At 38.3% G+C, this 27,358-nt stretch overlaps 2 protein-coding genes across 2 annotated transcripts; both read left to right on the plus strand.

The window, feature by feature from the left end:
* Window positions 1-1,875: 1,875 nt before the first annotated feature.
* On the plus strand, window positions 1,876-14,689 carry LOC133461426 (transmembrane protein 79-like). The gene is made up of 5 exons (XM_061742338.1): window positions 1,876-2,053; window positions 4,831-5,596; window positions 10,958-11,152; window positions 11,265-11,487; window positions 14,052-14,689. The coding sequence occupies exons 2-5, from the start codon at window positions 4,942-4,944 to the stop codon at window positions 14,242-14,244; spliced, it is 1,266 nt and encodes a 421-aa protein (XP_061598322.1). The 5' UTR covers window positions 1,876-2,053; window positions 4,831-4,941; the 3' UTR covers window positions 14,245-14,689.
* Window positions 14,690-19,591: 4,902 nt separating this feature from the next.
* On the plus strand, window positions 19,592-27,126 carry LOC133461427 (protein ALEX-like). The gene is made up of 5 exons (XM_061742339.1): window positions 19,592-20,057; window positions 20,831-20,947; window positions 21,828-21,944; window positions 23,379-23,501; window positions 24,410-27,126. The coding sequence occupies exons 1-5, from the start codon at window positions 19,694-19,696 to the stop codon at window positions 24,808-24,810; spliced, it is 1,122 nt and encodes a 373-aa protein (XP_061598323.1). The 5' UTR covers window positions 19,592-19,693; the 3' UTR covers window positions 24,811-27,126.
* Window positions 27,127-27,358: the final 232 nt, after the last annotated feature.

A 27,358-nucleotide genomic window follows, 5' to 3' on the forward strand; every position in this document is an offset into this window, starting at 1 on the left:
CAGTGTGGCTTTTATCTTTTTTTCCCCCCTAATTTCATATATCTTTGTATCGTTTACAATATGTAATTTAGAATGAAGGCAGCAATTTAGCAGTTTAGCATAACTGGTTTCTTTTTACCTGACTCATTGAGTAAAGGTTTTGTGTTTTTAAAGGTGAAGTGGTGTAAACTATAAAACATGACAGTGTTTTCCACAGAATATTAGCTCAGTAATAATAAAATAAGATGATAATTATGATAATGGATGCTCAATTAAGTGCAAAATCTTATATTAACCTTTTATTATAATCAGACCTCCTGTCTTGTACTGTAGATGGATTTCAGTGTTCATAAAATGCATCCAAGAGCTCATACAAGAGTTGATTGTAAGTTTCCATGCAGATAGACATGTTCAAAAGTACGTTTTTAAAGAAAAAAAAACAAACTAAGATAAATATAGTCAAGAGAGGGAGACTGGAAGGGATCTTTACCCTTCACCACAGACCAAAACTCTTGAGGCCAAGAGCCAAAAGAGCAGGGGAAGAGACCTGAATGTCTTCATTTCTGACTGTAACCTATGCATATAAATGGCTACTGGACCTGGAGATTCAATTAAATTCATAAAAAAATAATTTATCCCCAAAGGGAAATTAATTAAGTGAGGTGTAGATGGTGCACATAAAGAACGTAACAGCTGAAGTTTGGGTGGCAGAAGTATTTACATAGGTATATTTACCTACTGAAGATTGTTAAAATTTATACATTCCTCTAGTGAATATATTACTAAATCTAAATTTTGGGTAAACTACTGGTACATCACAATTCAAGACATTCTGAGCTGTACATAAATATGTATTAGATTAGATTAGATTGTCGTTTATTCCTCCCTCAGTGGGTAAATTATCTTTGTGCAGCAGCAACACAACATTATGGAAGCCCATTTCTACCTCCAGGGCTCCGTACATTTCCGCCAGTAAAAGAAAAAAAGTTTCTATTTGCATGCCATCTTTGAAATACTTTTCTCTGTAGAAAGCTCTGTACTGATTAATTTAAGTTGGTCTTATAGAGCTTCATGTTAATTATAAAAGTTTGTTGTTTTTGTTAATATGCCGGTGTTCTGCCAATCCTTGCTACCTGACGAGAAATGCTACTTTGTGATTCTGCGCATGCGCACAGTGGATTTTCAAAGTTTGATTCATTTCTTGCACCATGTTGATAATATGGGATGTTGAGTATTTGATCCTTCAAAATACACGACCCATGACATGAATTGCATTACACTTTGTGAACATTATACGATAAAGAGAAAAAAAAACAATTCTATCGCTTTATTTGGACATTCATTCAGTCATTCGCAGAACACCGGTGTCCTGCCATTTTTTGCTGCTTTGCCAAAAAATGCTCCCTAATGGTTTTCTACCTTTGCAGAGCTACAGTTTTACTGTGTTTTACTCCCTAAACCACTTCCTTTCCCCCCAAGTGGTCCTTGTCGCTTGCCAGGCCGTCATTGTAAATAAGAATGTGTTATTAATGACCTGCCTGGCTAATTAAAGGCGAATGACTGAATGAATGTCAAATAAAGCGATAGAATTGTTTTTTTTCTCTTTTTTTTTCTCTTTATCGTATAATGTTCACAAAGTGTAATGCAATTACTGTCATAAGTAGTGTATTTTGAAGGATAAAATACTCAACATGCCATATTATCAATTTTACATCGTGCAAGAAATTATTGGCGTGACAATCAAACGTTTAAAATCGACTGTGCGCATGCGCAGAACCACAAAGTAGCATTTCTCGGCAGGTAGCTGAAATGGGCAGAACACCTGCGGTGGCAGTTTAGTTGTCGGAACCCAGAACGGAGTGATACATCTTTGAAGTTACATCTGTGGCAGAAGTGGAATGTTTTTCTGGTCAGAATTCAAAGGGGAGTGAAACCTCTCTCCTATCCCCATCTCTGGGTGTTTAGCAGGTCTTTCACCTGCCAGGTAACTAACTAAACTAAAAGATTCCACCGAACTACCGCCTTAAACACCAACGTGGGCGATACTGGGATGATATGACCTAAGTAAAAACAGGTAATGTGAAATATTAACGTTTACTATTCTTCATAAGTTTGAGTGTGAAAGTCTCAGTCGTAGAGAAAGTTGCCGAGCGAGTTTGAGTTTCTCTGAAACAACATTCCTCACGAAACAGGCCTGAAAACAAGACTACCTGTTCACAGGTGGGACAGCACTTTATAACACTTCAGGTTTGGAAGAAAAAAAACCATAAAACAACAGCTTTACCTAAAGCCGACACAGTTGAGACGTGTAAAGTGTAAAGACGCTTAAATCCAGGACCATGTAATAGTAAAACTATTCCATAGAAGCTTTTATTGTGTAAGTCACATTTTGGAGTTTAATTCTTAATTTCTTGGGATTTAAATGGGGTCACACGTGTTTGAAAGGGTTTAGATTTTGTGTCATTTAAAACCAGACTCCTAAAGCCTGATTTATGGATCCGCGTTAAATCGACGCTGAGCTTACGGCGTAGGGTACGCGGCGACGCGCACCGTACGGTGCGCGTCGCCGCGTACCTTACGCCGTAAGCTCTGCCTTGGTGTAACGCGGGACCATAAATCAGCCTTAACAAGACTGATCTGTGCGGGGGAAGCAACACACCCAAGATAAACAGTGAACTTTGATCTGTATTGTGAAGCTGAATACCTGTCAACTTTTGGATTTAAAAATAAGGGACATTTTCCACCACTATCCCAACCGAGATCCAATATCTTACATTTTAAGTCGGATTTACGAGAAATCTAAAATAACTACCTGTCAACCACTTACAGACTACAATTATGTGCTCAGAATCTGATAGTTCTACCTTTGTTGACACTGAAATGCTGTGGACATTCATATAATAGAGCCTAAATGAAAACATAAAGGGGAATTAAAGCACAATTATTTATTTTAAATATTTTCAGTTAATATACACATTAATTGTCTTTAAGTGAAACATTTACATTTTCTTTTAATTTGTCATTTTCACTCATGTGGTTCTCTGGCATTCACTGACTGATGACACAGACGCATGTTTCTGTTCCACCTCTTTAGGAAAGTTCCTTTTCTATCCAGTACTCGAATTGTAAAAAGAAATCAGGGGGGATGGTGGATTTTATCATATGGGGACAGATCATTTGTGCTGATTACAAATAATATAATATATTACAAATAATAGCAGTGACCAAAACACCTGCAGAAATACTGCAGGAATGACATAGCAGCAGTTAAATGCAGCCTTCTGTAAGCTTTAAATATCCACTGGGCTTACATCAAATACATCAAAACACAACAATAAAAAACACTTTTCTGAACTTATCAATATGACTCTGTCCTTCACAGGATAAGTAACATGGATCACTGCAAAAACTCAAAATCTTAACAAGAATATTTGTCTTATTTCTAGTTAAAATGTCTCATTTTAGTAAAAAAAACCTCATTACACTTAAAACAAGACTCATCACTGGAAAAAACAACAATTTTCACCTGTTTCAAGTAGATTTTCACTTGAAATAAGTAGAAAAATCTGCCAGTGGAACAAGATTTTTTTGCTTGTAATAAGAAGATAAATCTCGTAACACTGGCAGATTTTTCTACTTATTTCAAGTGAAAATTTACTTGAAACAGGTGAAAATTGTCAAATAAGTTATTTTTCTGGTGTTATTTTTCTGGTGATGACTCTAAATGTTGAAATAGCAGTAAAACCACATTCATTGATGAAATGACATAAGGGATGGAAAGGGGGGATGGCAGTTTTACAGGGGGGATGATTTGGACCGTTTTTATTTCAGGAGGGATGCCGTCCCCCCTTATACCCCCTCAACTCCAGTAAACCATTTTTAGAGATATTTACATGAGGTCTTCGCATTTTTAGCAGAAATGTTTTCTCTCTTGTTACATCCATCCATCTCTGATCTGTTGTTCCAAGTTTGCTCCCGTTGTGGCCTCTAACCTCCCGAGAACTCCACCCCGACTACAGCAGGGGGCAGTTCTCACCAGGCTGGTGACAATCAAGTTTTGCTTTTTAAGAATTATGATATTATAAAACGGGAAATGTATGGGAAAATACTAATACGGGAGGATGGCGGGAAAGAGGGGTGAAATACGGTAGTTTCCCGGCCAAAACGGGAGACTTGACAGGTATGGCTGAAAGACCGTGGTTGTGACCAGTGGTGGACAGTAACAGAGTAAATTTACTTGAGTACTGTACTTAAGTACATATCCAGAGGATTTGTACTTTACTTGAGTATTAGATTTCTTTGGTACTTATTACTCTTACTTGAATACATTTCCAAGACAAATATTTTTACTTTTACTCAAGTAAATTTCTAGGAAGGCTGAAAAGTACTCGTTATTTTCAGGTCTGCTCTTTTTTCTTCTTCCCTAAAATCCTATTGGACACAAGCTGTTTTTGTCAAAGGAGGAGACCTATCACAGTGCACGCTCTCCACTGGGATGTACGTAAAGCGGAAATACGTCAAGCCTCCTCAAAACGATACCACCAAAGTAGCCTGCGTTTGTCAAGACAGAGCTGCAACAATTAATTTAGAAAAAATATAGTAATTTACTGATGTGGAAAATAAGAAATTTACTCTTACTCTTACTTTTACTTAAAGTACATTTAAAAGCATTTACTTTTGGATACTAAAGCAAGTACTTTTCTACTCTTACTTGAGTAATATTTTGACTGAGCTACTTTTACTTAAATTTTGACCAGTAGTATTTGTACTCTTACTCAAGTACTGGGGTCGAGTACTCTGTCCACCTCTGGTTGTGACAGACTTTTGTTGTTTTCCCTTTCCCCTTCACAGGTATGTCAGCAAATGTGTCCAAGAATGTCTTCAAGTAGCTGCTGGAACGGTTAAGTCAGACAAGTGCAGCAAGTATCGACCAAGAAAGTGGGGACATTAACAATCTCAAGAATGTCAGGCCAAGGTGGCTTCGTCGTGGACTCGGGTGAGGAGGCGGCGTTGTTGTCGACCGCAGGTCCAAACACGGAGCCACAAGTACCAGGAGGTAAAAAGACCCAAGACGGCAATGATGTAGCTGCAAAAGAGGAGGTTACAGATGAGGAGGAGGAACACAAGATGATCAGTTCTGCACATCTGGAGCCGAGTACTTTACCATGGCCGGGAGACCAAGACAAGATCATCCCGTTGGACCTGGACAAAGGAGTTTCAGGGGTTGGGGAGATGGAAACTGGGATCAGCAGAGGGAGCCAGGACCTGTCGGAGGAAGAGAGTGACCTCAGAAACAAAACCAAATGGAGAGAAAGCATGCCGGAGGGGGAGAGGTGGAGGGACGACGAGGTTGAGCTGCAGCGGGGTGATAAAGGGGACGGCTCACTTGCAGATGATGAGGAAGAGGAAGAAGAAGATGATGATAATGGCGAGTGGATCTCAGAGAAGTCTGCCCTGGATTTCACCCCACATGTCAAGATTGTGTGTCCATCTGCCAAAGAGTTCCCTGAGGAGGATGGGAACTACAGAGAGAAGGAGGTGGAGACGGAGCTGCAGATGGAGCCCAACGCAGCTCTACAGTTTTACCCCGAGTGGGAAGAACAGGATGACAAATATTGTGAGTATCCTTTGCAAAATGAACTCATATTTACTAGTTTTGTCAAATAGGCGCACCAGAAATAACTTTAAAATGCAGATTTCTTTATTTAAACCTCCAAACTGTATTTAAATGTCAAATAATCTCTTGTACACATTATTGTACCGGTATATCAAAGGCCTGTCACAGTTATTTTACTTATTTGAGCAGGTTGCTGTTATTTAAAGGCACCAACTGTTGATTTTTAAGTGCAAAAATACTAAAATTGAACTGGCAGGACTTTAGTGAGCTTCAATCCAAATGAATGTCATGGATTTTATTGCACATTCAAACATAAGACTTTCTGGACTTGTTTTATGTCACATGCTTAACCCTGAAAGACATACTGACATCAACAAACAGTCACATGATTTTAAAGCCTTTTCTTATTATTTTGAAGCAGACACAATAAGATTTCATAAAAATATTATTCACAGTATCTACATATAGATCAGTTTTACTATAGACTTTCAGGTCCATTCATATTAACTGGGGTTATTGTGCATTTTGTTGATAAAACCTAAATCTTTTTATACTTGCTGGTGCTGTTTTAAATCCGTTAAGTTTCTCTGGGTTTTTGCAGATCCTTAAAAATGTCTTAATTTATCCTAAAACTAGCTTCGTGTTTGTAAAGTTTTTAAAATGCTGCCAGCAACAGAAATCAGATTTGTCTGTTTAAAGAGTGGAACTATAACATCATCACAGCATTGCTATCTAATTATTACATGCATTCTTGCAGATGTATCGCTGGAGATGTTAGAAGCTGCTTCAGTGACTAAACTTAGACTAAACTCCGGCAGGAGGTTCCCCCTTATGATCCAGGTCCTGGTCCAGGTTTCTTCTCTCCTAAAAGGGAGTTTTTCTTGCCACGGATTGGCTTACGGTTTTTCTCCCGCCATTGTTCATGTAATAATTGCTCGGGGGTTCATTTTCTGGTCTCTGGAAAATGCCTGGAGTCAAAACAATGATGACGTAGACCGTATTCACGTGCATTTTGGCAATGGAAGTATGGCCGAGATAAACAGCTTGTCAAGCTCCCAGGCGAGCAACTTACATTGAAATGAACGGCGGCCATTTTCCAGTATCCAGGTTAAATAATACATCCATGGTCAAGCTATGCATGGAGATTATCAACTAAAGATTGCAACTGTTACCTTAACAAGTTGACTTTTGACAAATGGTGTCTGACTTCCTGATCCGTGTTTTATTAATGAGTGGGTTGAAGACGTTCAATCAATCAAATGTTATTTATAGAGCACCTTTCATCCAGGTACATGAAATACAAAGTGCTTAACATCCACTTTTTCTGTTTAGCCACTTTTTCTGTTCGTGCTTCCCACACCTGGAATTCAATACCAAACACAATACGTGAACTCCCGAATCTGTCCTCTTTTACCAAACATCTTAAAGCTTGGCTATTGGAAGAACAACACTGTTGCCACAACCGTGCCTAAAACATGTATACTTTTCATTGATGTTGCTTTTCTTTTCCTTTTCTGTCCTATTGTGTTTTTAAGGACACTTGTAATTGCTCCTCCTGCTAACTGTTCTACTTGTCGTTACTGTTGTTTTATTGATTTTAGTATTTTATGTTGTTGACACTAACCTGCCTAAGGGACTAAAGATGAAAATTAGCCGTTGGCTATAATCTTGCATATTTACATGTATATGTTCATTAATATGTATTGTCCCTGTTATAAATAAAATAAACTCAAACTCAACATTTTGACTGAAAAATAAGCATAATAAAAATAAAAATAAGATAAAAACTGGGAGACCAATGCACACTGACATACAATATAGTTAATTAAAATTAAATAATGATACAAGTTCAAGAATTAAGGCTAAAAATATTTAGTCCACAACAATAAAATATAACAATAATAAAAACATTACAAGAAATACATAAATAAATAAAACAAATACCTAAAATTATGAGAAAATTAGGTAAAATAATAAATAAAATGATAAGAAAAGAAGTAAAATAATAAAAAGCACAACCTGTTAAAAATAAGGGCAGTAGAGTACAGCAGGTAAGTATTTAATTTAGGAGTACGCTTCAGTAAACAGTAATGTTTTTAGGCCTGATCTAAAGGATCTACAGTTGGAGCAGACCTCAGGTCTACAGGAAGTTTGTTCCACCGGTGAGGAGCAGAATAACTGAACGCTGCCTCACCTTGCTTGGTTCTGGTTCTGGAACCACAACAAACCAGATCCAGATGAAGCTCAGGGGTCTGGGAGCTTCATAGGAACTAACAGATCCAGCATGGATTCTGGTCCAAGACCATTCAGGTCTTTGTAGACCAGCAGGAAGATTTTAAACTCTATCCTTTGACTCACTGGAAGACAGTGTAGTGATTTCATGACCGGTGTAATCTGGTCCAGTTTCCTGGTGTTTGTAAGGACTCTGGCGGCAGCGTTCTGGATCAGCTGCAGCTGCCTGATTGATTTATTGTTAAAACCTGTAAAGATGCCATTGCAATAATCCAACCTACTGAAAATGAATGCATGAATAAGTTTTTACATGTCTTGTTGAGACAGAAACCCCTTAATTCTAGCAATGTTTTTTAGGTGGTAATAGGCAGATTTAGTGATAAACTTTAGATGGCTGTTGAAGTTCAGGTCTGAGTCAATAATTACACCAAGATTTCTGGCTTGATTTGTAGCTGTCAATGACATGGAGCCAAGGTGGTATTCTTAGGTCGACCAGTAAGAAGAGCATTACAGTCGTCTATCCTGCTAGTTATAAAGGCATTAGTGCATTAGTCTCTCCGTGTTGCTCAGAGAGAGAAACGGCCTCACCTTAGAAATATTTTTTAAATGATAAAATGCTGTTTTTGTGATACAGCGTACGTGTGATTTGAAATTAAAATCAGAGTCAAATATGACTCCTAGGTTTCTTGCCTCTTTGCTCGGGTTTACTCCATATATATTTAGTTTAGAGGCCAGTTTCTCTCTCTGGGCTTTTGAACCGATGATCAGTACTTCAGTCTTGTCCTGGTTTAGCTATATATCTAAAATACAGTTAAAAAGTGAGTCAATCGGCCTAGTGTCATCAGGAGACACAGCCACATAGAGCTGTGTGTCGTCAGCATAACTATGGAAAGAGATGCTGCCCAGGGGTAACATGTATAAATTAAAAAGTAATGGTCCTAAAATTGACCCTTGTGGTACTCCATAGGTAACCTCATAGAGTTTGGAGAAATTATTATCTATTGAAATGAAAAATGTTCTTCCACAGAGATATGAGGTGAAGCACTTTAAAACAGTTCCAGCCGGGCCAACACGCTTGCTTAATCTATCTAAAAGAATTTGATGATCAACAGTATCAAAGGCAGCACTCAGGTCAAGTAATACCAGAACCGAGGGTTTATTCTTGTCAAGGTTTGTTCTGATAATATTTACTACTTTTAGCAGGGCTGTCTCTGTGCTGTGATTTGTCCTAAAACCAGATTGAAACATTTCTAATGTAGCGTTTGAATTCAAATAGGCACTTAACTGAATAAAAACTAATTTCTCTAAAAATTTTAGAAATTGGTCTATAACTGCTAGGTGATAAAATGTCCAAGTTCCCTTTCTTTAAAAGAGGTTTAACTAAAGCAGTTTTAAAATCAGTGGGGAAGACACCTAGCTGTAGAGAATAGTTTACAATGGCCAGTATGTCTTCAGATAGTGAATTAAAAATGGTTTTAAAAAGGGAGGTTGGGATTGGATCAAGGGAACACGTGGAGGATTTCAGTTCTGTTACTACTTTCCTCAGCGTGTCGGCATCAACCAGGTCAAAACATTCATACCTCACGTCACATTCTATACAGGATATTGGTAAAAGTGCAGTGTGCTTGTTTTGCTGGCCGATACCAGACCTGATGGTTATAGTAGCCAGCAAACTCTTCACATTTAGAACCTGGAAGCTTACAGCTATTATTTGTTGTTGGATTTAAAATAAAATCTATTGTACTAAAAAGCAGTCTGGGGTTATGAATATTGGTATTCATCAAATTTGAAAAATAATCCTCGCAAGACTTTCAAATTTCTTTGTTGTAGTTTTTAAGTTTTTCAATAAATATGTTATGATGAGTTACTAGTTTTGTTTTTCGCCATCTGCGCTCTGCAGCTCTACATTCTCTTTTTAACTTCATAGCATGATTATTTTTCCATGGAACACTATTTGTAGTTATGTTCTTGATTTTAATAGGCGCAACTGCATCAAGTACTGTTTTCATTTTATGACTAAAATCATGGACTAAAATTTCACAGGATGATGGTAGAACTGTACTTTTTTCCAAGCTATAATATGTGATGAGAAGGTTGTGGCTACTTGAGGGGTAATCGCCTTCTAACAGTGCGTTCTGTGGTGTTTTGTACAGCGTGATCAAGACTATTAAAAAATACACAGCTGTGGTCAGAAAGAGCCAGATCAGTAACAGATGATATGTTGATGCTCAAACCATATGATATGACTAAAGCTAATGTGTGTAAGAACTCTTTGGCTCTGGTATCTGCCAGATTAGCAACATGTATGTTATAATCTCCAATTAAAATACAAGAGTTGACAGACAATAGTTCTGAAAGTTCTGTTAAAAAAGAAGGGATAGATAACGTAGGAGCTCTGTATATGGTAACTGCAAGGAAGCAAGGCTGAGAGTTTAAAATAGTTGCATTATATTCAAATGTGTTAAAAGTGCCCAAATCCACATCCCTGCCCTTCTATTTAATTTAGAAACCAAGCCTGTACACCAGAGAGAAATTACGAGCCTGGATGTCTTATGAACACGTTCTCTGTGGTCACGTATAGAATGTCAAATAAGTTATAACATGACATAGACTCAGAGTTTTGTTTTTTCAGATCAGAGATTCTGTAATACTATATATGTATCCATACAGATAGATTGCAACCTAAAATTATTATTTACTGTTTACAACATACAGAGGGGAGCAAGCCAACAGCCTAATCTAACGCCAGCTTATCAAACAGTAGCTGTATTCGATTATTATTCTACATCATAGAATAATAAGGGCGTCGGAATCCTTTAAAACTTTAGTCCGCCGGTGGAATAGCGATCCGTAGAACCGTATACACAACCAAACCAGACATGTCGATGCAGGAACAGTTTATTAAATTCCTGCTAACCAGTTGCCATCTCGTCTTTCCGTCACAACCGCTGAGAACAACACCACTTCTGTTTCCAAGATGTGGCGCAGCATTATATGACGTAGGCGGAAAAAGGGTCTACAGACGCTATATAAATAAAATTAAATCTTTTTTAATTGTCCTATAAATCAGTTTGAGTGTTGAATTTTCACAATTGATCAAACCCCCCCAACCTTCTCTCTCTTCCGCAGACCTTTGTGAACACGTGTGCAGTGAGAAAGTTGGGCTGATCCTGGCGACGGTGGCTGCAGGGCTGCTCTTCCCCCTCCTGGTGTGGGGAGGTTACGCTTGGCTCCCGTTTGACTCTCCGCTGCTGCAGAGCCCCCCCCTCCGCTTGATTTACACACTGCGGTGCTCGTTCTTCGCCATGATCCCCATCCTGCTCGGTGAGGTCTCCCTGTACTCATGCATTATCATATACAGCAACACTTCATAAAAACAGGAGAAAACAAGCCTGCATCTGAGTATAAATCAACATTTGGGTCCTCATGTGTGCAGGTGTGGTGGTACAGGGAGTGGCCCGGCTGCGTTACAGTTCCCTGAAACCGCTCCATCAAGGCAACCTGGTGAACAAGGAAGTGGCGGTGCACTGGCACTACGTCAACGATTCACTGGCTCTCTTCCTCTTTTACTTCCTGCAGCTTGCTGTCATGGCAACCTATATCAGTCAGGATCTTGTTAAACTTGTGCCCCTACTCACCATCATATTTGTTTTTGGCAGGTAAGTGTGCTTGTTTTGGATGCCTTAGGTTTTATCTTGAATGTTATGCTTGTCAGGCTCATTAAAAGTAATTGAGTCGTAAATCTTGTTGATGACGATGACATCCAACAAAGCTAAGTTTAGACAGACGGCACAGGAATGTTAAATCCCCCAGAGTTCAGGGAATTTTGCTCTATAAAAACAAATGGATAAACCCTCTGTGATGTCATTCATAGGTTTCTGAAGGCTGGTTTTAAACTTATATGGGAGGGAATGTTGGCAGGAGCTGACTTCATCCAACCCCAGTTGATACAAAAACGGGCAAATCAGCAGAACAAATGAGTTTGGCAGTCTGTGGGGATAATCCCCCTTTACATCAATTACCACAAACCTGCCATTTTAGCTCCGCTCATGCTAACCTATAATGGTAACTGAGATGACCGTAGTGTTATTGTGATCACATCTTTCAGCTGGAGGTGTTTCAGTTTCCTCAGTTAGCAGGAAACTGAAAGGCAACAACAATCTACTATTTTTCATCATTCAAGTTTTTTCCCCGTTTTCCTCTTTTATTTATTGGCAATTGGTAAATGGTGAAAGTGTTGGACTACCACCACAAATTGTTAACTCAAAAAAAATCAGTGAATCCTATTGGCTCCATCACTGCAGTGGAGACACAGATGAAAGGGCTGAGGTCGACCCTGTTGTAGTTCCAGCTCCTGAACATCATCCTGGACCCCGGTTAATGCATCCTCATTTCACATGTGACTTTGGTAGTTGCTTCTGAAATGAGGAATGTCCTAGTGGTGGCTGAAGTTTCAGAGCCACCGTTCGTTCGTTCGTTCGTTTTTATTTATTTCGAATATGTATAAAAAAAAAAACAAGAAAAAAAGATAAGAGAAACAAATACAGGTGGGCATTCCACCACATAAAGAAAAAAAAACACATCAAAACACATATTTCAGTTACATGTTCAAAAAGGAGTGGGAGGAAGTATAAACGTATTTAATCCCACCCCCTTTCCACAACTAAACATAAATTATACGCCTGTATTTACTTTTTATACTATACACTAATTTGTATGAATGAATATATATCATTTTTACAAAAATAACCTGTTTAATACCAAATGTAAGCTCTATCATAAATATAATATAACTATGATATAAATATAATATGACTATGATATAAATATAACTATGATATAAATATAATACGTATATCTATACAAACATACAAAGACAACATGACGAAATAGCAACCACGGCTCATCTGCTGCTAGTGGAGCGTTAACTCTTAAATACATTTCAATATTTAACTTGGCTCTTAATTTATAACTCTCATATCTAGTTCAGGTAAAGTGATGATGGGGAGTATCAACATGGACTGCAGTTTAGTTGTCTATCTAAAACAAACAAAAAAACTAAATATTAATCGTATACATTTGAGGCTTTAATTTTACCTGAGCATAAAAATCTGTCACTCTTACAGTTTCAATGAATGTTAAATCTACCTCTGGAGACCAAATCCATTTTTTTCTTTGTGCCAGACTATAAACATTTATTACTTTATATCTTTAACGTGGGGATCAATAAAGATTGACACACTTTCAGAGACAATCCTAGTGGTCATTTCAGCAACTGCACATATTGCACATCTGCATTGGTGTCAGTTTAGCTAATTGGATGTAGCTGTTTGGTGAAATCCCTGAATCAGTGAAAACCTGGTTAACTGTTACACATTAGCACGTGTCTTAGGGGCTGCATAAACAGCCAGTATATTTTCTTTCAACTTAAAATATAATTGAGCACCAGAATAAAATGAGGCTATGAGTATAATAGCCCTATAAGGTGCTCCTATTTAAAAAAAAAAAAAAAAAAAAAAAAACATTCTTCATCTAAGCATCATTTCAAAACAGCCTCCCGAAGCCTGACAACTTCCTGAAAACCTTCTCTTAAACTTTTCTTATCCTCTGTAGAAAAAGAAAAGATTTTAAATATTCAGTTCAGCATTTTATGAACTAGTTCAATTTCAAAGTCTTTAGCATTGCACAGTTTAACTAACTATACATCAAAATTGTAGGTGCAGTTCTGAAGATCCATTATTATATAAACAATTTGTAATCAAAAGAAGTAACTTAAAAAAACATGTAACCAGCAAGGTTTAAAAATGAAAGAATTAATTATGTTTTGAAAAATTATGTTCAACAAGACCTGTGATCTGGCAGACTTTGCCAATATTCAACAGGAGGGTTGAATATTGGGCTTTAGTTGTGATCAACATGGACTCTGAAAAGACTTTTTCAGATAGAAATACATAAAGGAAAATTAGGACAACTTAAAAGGAAACATCAGTCAAGCTTTGAGCCATAAAACACACAATACAAAAATGGATAAAAGGCATGCAGGAGCTGAGCCGTCTAATGCTCCAGCTGAAAAGGGAGAAGTGGTTCACATGCGTAGTCATCAGGTGTTCTGTTGTCAGGTATCTAAATCCAGCTGATTGTAAATCTCCGTCATAACGGTGTCTCAGCTGCGTCACCACCGTTGGTGTCTTGGTCTCTAACGTGGCTTTGGTTTCCTGTGCAGGCTCATCTACTGGATCTGCCTCTCCCTGGACAGCAGCGTCCGGGGCTTCGGCTTCGGCCTCTCCTTCTTCCCGATACTCGTCATGTTGGGCACCAACCTCTACTTCGTGTGCTCGTCGCTTGGACAGGGGTCGGTGTTCCACGTGGCCCCGCCCACGACGGCTCCTCCTCCCAGGATGCGCTGGTGGATTTAAAGGTGATGAGATGCTGCCAGACTGACGGCTTCAACACCTTTAATAGCACAACTCACAAGAAACTAGATCTTTTGGTGTCCTGTACAATCGTAATCCTCTAGATTTCAGTCCAGTTGATTTGGCATCAACTCGTGGTTGTCAGTTCACAATTCAAAAGAGATTAAAAATGATTGTGTGTCAATACAAATAGAGAATCCGTTGTCAAGTAGATGAAATTGCGCCGGATAACATTTGTAAACTCAACCTAAATACTTCTTTGGTATCAGAAATCTCCACAATTGCTAATAAAAAACTGATACATGAAATGTTGACCATAAATGGGTCTGATTTCATTAAATCTTCAGGATTACGATAATATTTATTCTTGTATATTGTTTCGCCTCTCTACAAAAAAAAGAATCAACTACACAAACAACATTGTTGTTGAATTAAAAGCTGTACGAAAGTCAGTTGTCAAATGATTTACACATGTTGGACAGTTTAAATGGTCTTAAAGTTTACGTTAAGATAAAAAATACAGGGAAGATTTAGTTTTCACAGTCTCTTTATTAATTTTGTACCAGTTATCTTTCATGTATTGATGTGAAACAGCCGGTAAATGTTCTGTGTTTGAATCTGATGAGCTCTGGTTTCAGTGGGAACACATCCAGCGCTGCTGTGGTGCCACGCGGCAACTAAAGAGAAGTGTAGCACAAAAAACCTGAGAAACAGCTTTGTAATATTAAATCTAATAGTGTAAAGTCTAAATTGTGTTTTTTTTTTTTTTTTTTTTTTTATGTTCAGTTGGGAATATAAACTTCAGAAAATCCAGCACTAAAAACTGCTATCTATATATCTGATATCATTGGACTTCTTATTTTATGCTTGGGTCAAAATCATCAAGTGTGAAAAAAGTGATTTGATCTGAACTGTTTATAATGTACTGACGTGTTTTTCTAGTTTATCAATATCAGTTATGAATCAATGAATGAATCAATGAATGCCTTTTATTGTCATCGTGCTGCTGCTGCAAAGTAGGTAGCAGTTATATAAAACAATAGAACCATCCAGTCTTTACAAAAAAAACTATAAAATATCATCATTATTTACAAAATATATTTATAGTATCAATGAGTTAAGAAGAACAATAGCCATTAAAAGTGGAAGAAGAAATAAACTGCTTGGACTGAATAACTGAATACCTGTAGGTCAGACCTGTCCAGGTGTTTCCCATCTCTGGCTTGTAATGAGCTGGATGAGCTCCAGCAGGCCCTCGTGAGCCTGCACAGGATAAAACGGATGGATGGATGGATGGATGGATAACCCTAGGTACGCATAAAGTAAAATTAAATGCGATTTTGCTACTGGATGTAAAGTTTAGCAGAGTTTTTTCTGCGTACTAAAGATGAGCAACAGTTCAATGTCGTCCCGTTCTTCTCTGGATGACCACACCCTCTTTTTGGGTTAAAAACACTAAAATGAACCTAAAGGCTGCTGCATAGTGTTTTTCTCATCACATGATTATACTTTATCATAGGTAAGTTAAAAAAAAAAAAAGTAATCAGCCTTTATTAATAGTCATAATGTTCACACTTGTGGCTTAATTGTATGAAATGCATCATCTGAATTACAGATGTGTTACTGTGTTACTTGTTTTTTTACAATGATGCTCTGGCAGTCGTCACTGGACGGTAACATGATAGCAAAGCAACACTGGTCTTTAAGACCTTTTATATTAGCAAACAGCTTAAAAGTAGATTTACTAATTTACTAAAGTCAGTCACTTGTTTTCCACACAAAAAGGAGCGAGGACATTACACAAATATTGTAAGATGTGGTCCTTGTAAACAGCACATGGAAACATCATATACAGTATATCTCAAAAGTGAGTACACCCTTTAGATTTTTGCAAATATTCTGTTATATCCTTTCAGGGGATAACATTATCCTACTGAAACTTTGATATAACTTAAAGTAATCAGTGTGCTGCTTGAATAACAGTATAGATTTATTGTCCTTTGAAAATTACTCAGTACACAGCTGTTAATGTCTAAATAGCTGGCAACAAAAGTGAGTACACCCCATAGTGAACATGTCTAAATTGTTCCCAATGATGTTGTTTTCCCGCCCTGGTGTCATGTGACTCGTTAGTGTTACAAGGATTCAGGTGTAAATGATAAGCAGGGCTGTTAAATTTGGTGTTTTGGGCACAATTCTCTCTGAATGCTGGACAACATGGCACCTCATGGCAAGGAACTCTCTGAGCGGCTGAAAAAAAGGATTATTGCGCTTCACAAAGATGGCCTTGGCTATAAGAAGATTGCCAACACCATGAAAATGAGTTGCAGCACAGTGGCTAAGATCATACAGCGGTTTTCCAGGACAGGTTCCACTCGGAACAGGCCTCGCCAGGGTCGACCAAAGAAGTTGAGTCCACGTGCTCAGCGTCATATCCAGAGGTTGGTTTCCAAAAATAGACGTGCGAGTGCTTCCAGCATTGCTGCAGAGGTTGCAGAAGTTGGATGTCAGCCTGTCAGTGCCCAGACCATACGCCGCACACTGCATCAAATCGGTTTGTATGGCCGTCGCCCCAGACAGAAGCCTCTTCTGAAACCCATGCATAAGAAAGCCTGCAAACAGTTCGCTGAAGACAATGAAACCAAGAACATGAGTTACTGGAACCATTTCCTGTGGTCTGATGAGACCAAAATAAACCTGTTTGGGTCAGATGGTGTCCGGCGTGTGTGGCGGCACCCTGGTGAGGAGAACCAAGACAAATGTGTTTTGCCTACAGTCAAGCATGGTGGTGGCAGCATCATGGTCTGGGGCTGCATGAGTGCTGCCGGCACTGGGGAGCTGCATTTCATTGAGGGACACATGAATTCCAATATATACTGTGACATCCTGCAGCAGAGCATGCTCCCCTCTCTTCGGGAACTGGGCCGTAGGGCAGTTTTCCAACATGATAATGACCCTAAACACACCTCCAAGATGACAACGGCCTTGCTGAAGAAGCTGAAGGTAAAGGTGATGGACTGGCCAAGTATGTCTCCAGACCTAAACCCAATTGAGCACATGTGGGGCATCCTCAAGAGGAAGGTGGAGGAGTGCAAGGTGTCCAACATCTGTGCGCTCCGTGATGTCGTCATGGAGGAGTGGAAGAAGATTCCAGAAGCAACCTGTGCAGCTCTGGTGAATTCCATGCCCAGGAGGGTTAAAGCAGTGCTAGATAACAATGGTGGTCACACAAAATATTGACACTTTGGGCACAATTTAGACATGTTCACTATGGGGTGTACTCACTTTTGTTGCCAGCTGTTTAGACATTAACAGCTGTGTACTGAGTAATTTTCAATGGACAATAAATCTATACTGTTATTCAAGCAGCACACTGACTACTTTAAGTTATATCAAAGTTTCATTAAGATAGTGTTATCCCCTGAAAGGATATGACAGAATATTTGCAAAAATCTAAAGGGTGTACTCACTTTTGAGATATACTGTACTAGGATATACTAGGACCTGTCACCTCGTTTGGATCTGCTCGCTTAAGTGAAAAAATGTTAATTTTACACTTGAAAAGACGAACTCAGCTGTTCAGTCGATCGTTATATCCACCGTTAAATTGTGTCACAGTGATGTATTTTTTTTACAGCAACATTTAATCCTCAGCTCACAAAGAAATCCAACTCCTCGATGTCACAAATCTCATGTAAAAAAAAAAATAAATAAATGAGTCTGGCTTCTTTGACAGTTCTTGTTTTTTGAGTTGAGCATAAAATCAAATGGAAAAACAAATTATTTTGTTGTTGTTTTTGATAAATGAACAATATTATTAATATTATTACATTTATTGATTGTAAATTTAGCTTCAAGTCGTTTTTTTAGGGGGATGAATTTCATGATTTCTATTATAAATATAAAATAAATATATGTATATTACACACACACACACAGTAGTCAACATTTGAAGTGGATAAAATAACAGACATGGAATACTGTCTGTTCTTGTTTTAAGAAAACTGATTAAATGTCCGGATCTGATGTTATTGTCCAGTGTGTACATGAAAATCTGACTTAATTAAATAGTTGTGAACATCAGGCGAGTCTTGATTCTAAATAATGTAAATAATTTGAGCTATATTATATCAGTTATTGATAGATCCTGTTGATCTGTGTTGACTTTAATACAGTTATGTTGGTAATACGAGTTAAGAGTACGTTTACATGCAGCAGTTCAATCGGGTTTCTGATCGTATAAGACAGTGGTCCTCACTCCTGGTCCTCGAGAGCCGCTGTCCTGCATGTTTTTGATGTTTCCCTGCATCAACACACCTGATTCTAATTAGTGGTCATCACCAATCTTTCCTCCAGGTCTGCACAGTTCTGTTGGTGACACATCTGTATCAGGGTTTACTCGAGCAGGGAAACATCAAAAACATGCAGGACAGCGGCTCTCGAGGACCAGGAGTGAGGACCACTGGTATAAGACATAGTTCTATGGGCTCAAATTAAAGCCATAAATATTTTGTATCTGTAAATAATTGTACTTGTAGAAATATTTTGTACGTGTGCAAAAAATATTTGTACTTGTAGAAATATTTTGTGCGTGTGCAAAAAATATTTGTACTTGTTGAAATATTTTGTGCATGTGTAAAACATTTTTGTAGCTGTGAAATTAATTTGTCTGTGTGCAACATTGGATAGCCCTATACAAAGCTACAAACTTTTAAAACTACGAATTAAGTACGTTTATTTACAGATACAAAATATTTATGGCTTTAATTTGAGCCCATATAGTTCGGACTTTTAAACTGCATGTAAACACCTTAATCCAATCTTTTTCGGACCTATGTCTGACATTTATGCTGCGTTCCATTTACCTCGGAAGTCGGAACTCGGAACTGGGAATAACGTCACAGCCGAGTTATCAGCGTTCCAGTTACAAAGTAGGTAAACAAGTTTGAAGTTCGCATATACCACATGAAAAATGTAAATTACACTATAGCAGCATATATATGCCGAACAATACTTGTATACGACTGATTTAGTGTGACCAAAACTAGAATGAAGTGCTACGAATTTTTACAGAGCTCTCTTCTACTGTTTACAACCGGGGCAGCCATCTTGGAACGTGAACTCGGGGGTGGTGAAGACTCTCCCACTTTCCCAGTGGGAAATCCCACTTCGAGGGGCGTTCCAGTTGAAAAATCCGACTGGGAACTGGGAAATCCCCACTTCCGAGGACAAATGGAACGCGGCATTAGTAACCAGGTTGTTAACGCCATGTAAACGGGATCTGATACTGCAGTCTGCGCATGCTCGAGAATTTCCTCTGGGAGGGGTTAACCCGGAAGTGAAAGGAGACACAACGTGTTCAGCAGTTGAAAAGGAGACGGCGTGTGTTCAGAGGTGTCGTGTTCAGTAGTAACTCTACCTGAGTATCTTTTGTTGTTCTTTAAACACCAGCATGGCTTCAGGAAAACCAACTCGCTTTTGGGGAGACGAGGAGACCCGTTTCATGCTACGGCAGATACAGGAGCTAAACATTTTAAATTTTCTGGATGGGCGCAAGAGTAGAAACGCAAACCTTTTTAAAAAGATCGCGAAAGCGATGGCAGACGCGGGTTTCATCAAGACAACGGAGCAGATCAAGATAAAGTGGAAGAATACACAGAAGTCGTACGTTGCTGCCAAACGGATCAAAACCACAACAGGTGCATATGATCCGGTCATTTGTCCTTACTTCAGGATTCTGGATGAACAGCTGGGGAGTCCACGTTTGTCCCAAGTCGTAAAACAAGAGGAGGAGGATGTGGATCCATCCGACCAAGGTGAGTTGTTGACTTAGTTGTTAAAACGTGTTTCCTTTGTTCAAAGAATGTTTTGCTTGCCCCCGATAGACGAGTGGTTATGCCGCGTTCCATTTGTCCTCGGAAGTGGGGGTTTCCCAGTTGGAATTTTCAACTGGAACGCCCCTCGAAGTGGGATTTCCCACTGGGAAAGTGGGGGAGTCTTCACCACCCCCGAGTTCACGTTCCAAGATGGCTGCCCCGGTTGTAAACAGTAGAAGAGAGCTCTGTAAAAATTCGTAGCACTTCATTCTAGTTTTGGTCACACTAAATCAGTCGTATACAAGTATTGTTCGGCATATATATGCTGCTATAGTGTAATTTACATTTTTCATGTGGTATATGCGAACTACAAACTTGTTTACCTACTTTGTAACTGGAACGCTGATGACTCGGCTGTGACGTAATTCCCAGTTCCGACATCCGAGGTAAATGGAACGCAGCATTACACACCACATGGGCTTGCATGCTCTGAACGAATATGAATAAAGATTTACAGTTCTTTTTGGGGGAGTTATTGTCTGACTTTCATGATAATGCGTTTATATTATAAGACACTGATCAGGTTTAATCGGAATACTGATTTTAAAACCAACCACAGCTGTTTTCCAGGGTCAAAATGAACCCGGTGTGACTGTTTATAAAACAAAGTACCTAAAACACAGTTTAATGAAAGTAGGCACGATTATATTTGCAAAGAACACATAATATGGAACCAATAATGTGATTATTCTGATTTTTGTAACCCTCTGCAGAAGCAGCAACAGAGATGAGCCATGATGATTCAACACAGCGAGGCTTGGATGAGCCTTGTAAGGTTGAAGAGACCTCCAGGAGCAGTTCCCCGCTGCAGAGGAACTCTGAGTTACCAGGTAAGTTCTCCAACAACCAATGCTTCTTTATGTTTAAACATACCCACGTTAGGACATGTAATAAGTTTTACACCTAGCTTACGGCACAACATTTACTGAACTGACAAGGTTTATGCTGTGTTTCTGTGTTTATGCTGTGTGTGTAAATGCAAAAATCCCCTGATCACATCTAGGGCTGGGGATCGATTCAAGAATCGATTCCGATTCAGAATCGATTATCAAGATTTGAATCGATCCAATCCGATATTGATTTGGGTTACTGTTTATAAAACCTGTTTTTTCAGCTGTTGCATGAATTATATGACTGTCTAGTTATGCAACTTAATACTAGTATTTTATTGAGATTAAACAGCAAGTTTTGCAGCTAATGATGCTGTAAGGACCAATCAGCTCCCAGAATGCTGATAGAACTGCAAACAGAAACATGTGAGGGTCAGAATTACCAAACAGATCCAGGGAGGAAACAGAGTCGTATGAACTCGGTTTTATTTTTTCCCCATTTATGAGAATTTGGTTTTTAACATTTATGCAAATGTAACCCCAAGACAGTATATAAAGCAAAGAAATATAGACAATTTATGCAATTTTATAACTGAAAACTTTAATGTTTTCATACTTTAAAGGCAAAAACATGGCACCAGTTATTCTCGTGTCCAACAAAATATTCCTTTTTTGGGGATAAACAAAAAAATACCAAAAGTTGTAATGATGGGGAAAAAAAATTCGATCTTTAGACATATGAATCGATTTTTAGGAATTAATATGAGAATTGATTTAAAATCGGAGTTTAAAAACACAGTTTAATGAAAGTAGGCACGATTATAAGAACATAATATGGAACCAATAATGTGATTATTGTGATGTTTGTAACTCTCTGCAGAAGCAGCAACAGAGATGAGCCATGATGATTCAACACAGCGAGGCTTGGATGAGCCTTGTAAGGTTGAAGAAACCTCCAGGAGCAGTTCCCCGCTGCAGAGGAACTCTGAGTTACCAGGTAAGTTCTGCAATATGCTGCTGCAACAACCAATGCTGCTTTATGTTTAAACATACACACGTTAGGACATGTAATAAGTTTTACACCAAGCTTACGGCACAACATTTACTGAACTGACAAGGTTTATGCTGTGTTTCTGTGTTTATGCTGTGTGTGTAAATGCAAAAATCCCCTGATCACATCTAGGGCTGGGGATCGATTCAAACATCAAGAATCGATTCAGAATCGATTATCAAGATTTGAATCGATCCAATATTGATTTGGGTTACTGTTAATAAAACTGTTTTTTCAGCTATTGCATGAATTATATGACTGTCTAGTTATGCAAAATATAGTATAATATAATATAGTATTATATTGAGATTAAACAGCAAGTATTGGCAGCTAATGATGCTGTAAGGACCAATCAGCTCCCAGAATGCTGATAGAACTGCTTTCAGAAACATCATGTGGGTCAGAATTACCCATTTATGAGAATTTGGTTTTTAACATTTATGCAAATGTAACCCCAAGACAGTATAAAAAGCAAAGAAATATAGACAATTTATACAACTATAACTGAAAACTTTAATGTTTTCATACCTTTAAACAGATTTAAAGGCAAAAACATGGCACCAGTTGTTCTCGTGTCCAACAAAATATTCCTTTTTTGGGCATAAACAAAAAAATACCAAAAGTTGTAATGTAATGATGATGGGGGGGAAAAAAAATTTAAATCGATCTTTAGACGTATGAATCGATTTTTAGGAATTAATATGAGAATCGATTTAAAATCGGAGAATCGATCTTTTCAACACAGGCCTGATCACATCTGTATTATAAAGTTATGGTTGCATTTGTTTTCATTTGAAGGCTTTTGAAGCATCGTTATTAGACCTTTACAAGTGTTTAATAGTTGGCCATATTCATGCGTGTTCCAGACCTGCTGCATAAACTGAAGTGAAGGAAGAGTGTTCATGTTAAATACTGAAAGCCAATAACTTTACTAAAACACAAAATATGTCAAGATTCTTGAAGCTCATGTAACTGTTAGCTGAGTAAACCCCTTTTCAGACATGAAAAACATAACTTTAATGACTTAATCAGACTTTCATTTAGTTAGTCAGAACTCTGGCTTGATGACGTTAATCTTCCTCAGAGTTTTATTCCTACATGTACATGCAAATGTGCCTTTTGGGCATTAAATAAAGCAGGGAAATAAAACTCCTCAGAGTTTCAGTTTTCTTAGAGCAGCACATCCCATAATTCAAGGAAAATGTATTTATTTATATCGCACAATTTACAAGTGCCCAGAGCTTTACTGTTTTGTGAAACGTAACCATGGGAACAGATGTCAACATCTGAATACAGGACAATTAGACAAAAGAAATCCATATGTCTGACATAAAATGAATAAGATATAAATCATTTTTCATTTTTTGTAACCCTCTGCAGAAGCAGCAACAGAGATGGGTGGTGATGATTCAACACAGCGAGGCTTCGACGAGGCTTGTAAGGTTGAATCTGCTGAGACGTCATGGAGCAGTTCCCCGCTGCAGAGGAACTCTGAGTTACCAGGTAAGTTCTGCAACATGCTGCTGCAACAACCAATGCTGCTTTATGTTTAAACTAGTGCTGGCCAACAATTAAAAAATTTGAATCCATGATTTCTGTAATTAACTGCGATTAATCGCATATTAATTGCAAATTTATTCACACATTTTGTGCTGTTCTAAATTACCTCAAGGTATTTAAAAAAAAAAAAGGTTTTTAATACTGTTAACAACATGAGAAAGGGCAAATATGCTTGCTTTATGCCAATGTTTATTCAACTTGCCACAAAAAAAGCTTTTGACCTGAATGTAACATTCCTTCATAAATACAAACACAATGTAGTCCCCAACTTTACACTTGGAAAGACTAACTTAAGATTCCTTGTTTTTTTTTAAGCAGCTCAAAGTAAAACAATGAACCATATGCATCACAAACATTGTACAAGAAGTGCATTGGTCAGTTACATTTTCCATGTAATTATGTCTAAACCTCATACGGAGGAAAATAAAAGGCTAAAAAAATATCCCCTTCTCTTAAGTGGGATCAAAACAGGGGGAGTGGAGCGGCGCTCTCTGGTATTTGAGACTCGACGTACTTTGATGGTAATTCATTTCAAATCGATGGTACGTGTAAATAACTCCAGTCTTGTCCAGCGAACCATCTGGCATCTTTTTGAAAGTGAACTTGCTGTTCAAAAGTTGCTTTTCATTCTCCATCTTTCAGTTCACCAGACTTTTCCTCGAACTACGGGTGCCGACGAGCGCCAGAAATCATATGCGCCTTTTTTTTTTTTTAATCGTGCGTTAAAAAATTGTCGGCGTTAAGAGAACGTTAAGTTAACGCGTCGTTAACGCGTTAAGTTGGACAGCCCTAGTTTAAACACATACCCACGTAAGGACATGTAATAAGTTTTACACCAATTCTGTCTTCAGAGACGAGTGTCCAGAGACCTCGTCGGAGGCGGCGGGGGCAGACAGACGATGTCGCTCTGCTGTGTGAGCAGATTGCTGAGTCGAGGGATTTCTGGAGACATCAGCTTAGAGAGAGTGATGAGCGACAGGAGCGGCTGCTGACCACACTGATGGAGGGAACAAACAACATGTTTGGAGAACTTCTGGAGTCAATCAGGAGCCTGAGGCCTCCGGCCCCCACACCCCCCCCACAACCCATGAACTCCACCCCACAACCCATGAACTCCACCCCACAACCAGACGCCCCCCCAGCCCCATCCACCCCCTCAGTGACCTCCGACCCTCCCAACTGGTTACAATGGTTACAGCACCACCAAGCATCACAGAATCAGCCGGGATCTGGACATTTATCCCATCTCTGAACATCTGAGTTGAGTTTTGATTGTTTGATTGGTACACATGTATATACACTCACCACTTACACTATTTTCTGCCTCAAGGCTTGTTATGACCTGATTTAGGATTCCAGTGATCTGCACCTGAACAAAAACTGTATGTGGGTGGGGGAGGAGTAGCAGCAACCTCACACTTCCTGCATCTGCTGCTTTTTATCATACTTTTTTTTTAAAGTCTTTATTAGGGCTGCACGATTAATCGTTAAAAAAATCGCGATCTCGATTCATGCTTGAACGCAATCTCATTTCCAAATGACGACGATATAAAAAAAAAATATATTTTTTTTTTTTTTTTTTTTTTTTTTTCTAGGTTGTTGTAGTCCTGTCATGGTCAACTATCATGTTGTCATGTTTGTTATATTTTGTTAATGATTGTGGATTACATTTGGAGAAACATCTACCTTTCTCATCACCTGACACATATTGCAAATAAATATTGTTAAAATTGTTATTGTTACAATTATTTAAAGACAAGAGAGATGTTTATTGTTCTTATGTTCAATGTCAGCTGTTACAGCAAAAAGCAGCCAGAGGAATAATTTGTTGTCTCAGAACTACAGGATCTGTTACAAGTCCCCTTTCTGAAAGGGTGTTCAACTCAGGGAGGAACAAATATTGTTCAAAATTGTTATTGTTTAAATTATTCAAAGGTTTGTGTAAAGAAGACAAGAGATGTTTATTGTTATATTTTTGTTCAGCTGTTGCAAAGTTAAAGTAATAAGTGCAATAAATTTTATATTGGAAAAAAATCGTGAGAGAATCGTGATCTCAATTCTAAGCAAAAAAATCGTGATTCTCATTTTGTCCAGAATCGTGCAGCCCTAGTCTTTATTCTAATAAAACTTTTGTAACAAGGACATCTAACGCAGACCACACCGTTTCTTTGTTAAAAGCTGAAGGCACGATGCAAATCAGAAATAGAAAAAAAAGGAGTCCAAAAAGAATCTTAATTAAATCATGTGTCTTGAGGCAACACGTTTAGGTTAAAATGAATAAATAATCACTTCAGAAGAGACTGCGGCTTCAGCTTAAGGATACCATACTACAACTGTAACAACTATGCTTCAAAAATGTAAATAACTACCAGTTTATAGATTTACTGAAATGTTACAGACCTATAGAAGTAAAATATTAAAATGTAATCATTTTAGCCCCATGATGCATCAGTACCACTTCTGACCACATGGAGGCGTATTGATGTGGCATGTTGACCAGAGTCACAATAATTAAAACATTAATCATCAGTGGGAACGGTCCGGCACGGTCCGGTATGCCGCTTTATTCCACCAGAGGGCTGAAATGTTTCAAAGCATACTTTGGTCAGTTCCCCTTATCTCACATTGTACTTGCGTTGAGTCTCTTCCTTTTTGGTGCAGGAGATGGAGCACCGTCCTCATTTACCCCCAAAACATATGAAATGATTGGTTCCTCAATCCTGTTGCATCAATCAGATCACTCTTCTGTGCCGAGAGCCCCATCTGGTTACTTGTGCGTTTTTTGCAACCACGTAATTATCATTGTGAACACACTAATGCCATTTGAAACACAGCCATTAGAGCAGCATTATGTAACTTTTCCACTTAATCTAATATTTCATCATCATCATTGTGATGGTACATCAACTTCCAACAGGTTTAATGAACCTCTGTCATGGTGTGAGGGGTCTGTATCACCTTCACTGGTACTATGTAACTTTGAGGAGCATGGTAGGAACTAGGGCTGGGCGATACATCGAGATTTTAATATCGATATATTTTCAAACGCGATATGGTACGAGACTATCGTTTATATTGATTTAAAAAAAAAAAAATTTAAATTTTGATATAGCTTATTTTGTGACAAATTGACTTGAATGTTTTATTTGAGATTTGCACAAATGTTTTATTTGCACAACTGTCAACCTCAGTGGAAAAGTCTGCCTGTTACTGTCTGTATTGTATTAATTGCACAGTGTATTTTAATTTAATTGTTATGCAGGAAAGGGATATTTGTTTTATTTTATTCAAGATGCATTTTTATTCTATATATGCAGGCAGTTTATTTTTATTTCATTTGTTTTATACATTTTGATATTGTGCAGTTAATAAAGGAACCTGTGTGACATTTGGCACGAGGCTTTGTATTAAAACTGACTGTTTTTTTAAGGGTTTGCCTCGGAAAAAAATGAAGCTAACAGAGATGCTAACAGAGATGCTATGCTATAATGCTTTGGGGGAAACCCCAATTATGGCACAGAAAAAATATCGAGATATATATCGAGTATCGCCATTCAGCTAGAAAATATCGAGATATGACTTTTGGTCCATATCGCCCAGCCCTAGTAGGAACCCTGCCACACTAAAAAACTACACATTTTTACGGCTTTGACTGCTTTACGGCATACGTCACTTCCCCCTCCTCCCCGATTCGTAGTGGAGATTAAAGTTGGGCGGGACGTGGAAGTTTTATCGGAGGAGGCGAAAAAAAAAGAAAGCGTATTAACAAGCTAAATGCCCGGATTAGAATAAACATTGTC

This window comes from Cololabis saira, chromosome 15, assembly GCF_033807715.1.
Source record: "Cololabis saira isolate AMF1-May2022 chromosome 15, fColSai1.1, whole genome shotgun sequence".
Classification (NCBI taxonomy): domain Eukaryota; kingdom Metazoa; phylum Chordata; class Actinopteri; order Beloniformes; family Belonidae; genus Cololabis; species Cololabis saira.

Bases quoted from the DNA above. Each gene is read 5' to 3' on its own strand.
- LOC133461426 (XM_061742338.1), top strand. From the start codon at position 4,942: ATGTCAGGCCAAGGTGGCTTCGTCGTGGACTCGGGTGAGGAGGCGGCG. The intron at 5,597-10,957 runs GTGAGTATCCTT...TCTCTTCCGCAG, and splicing joins AGAACAGGATGACAAATATT to ACCTTTGTGAACACGTGTGC. The intron at 11,153-11,264 runs GTGAGGTCTCCC...TCATGTGTGCAG, and splicing joins CATGATCCCCATCCTGCTCG to GTGTGGTGGTACAGGGAGTG.
- LOC133461427 (XM_061742339.1), top strand. From the start codon at position 19,694: ATGGCTTCAGGAAAACCAACTCGCTTTTGGGGAGACGAGGAGACCCGT. The intron at 21,945-23,378 runs GTAAGTTCTGCA...AACCCTCTGCAG, and splicing joins GAGGAACTCTGAGTTACCAG to AAGCAGCAACAGAGATGGGT. The intron at 23,502-24,409 runs GTAAGTTCTGCA...TTCTGTCTTCAG, and splicing joins GAGGAACTCTGAGTTACCAG to AGACGAGTGTCCAGAGACCT.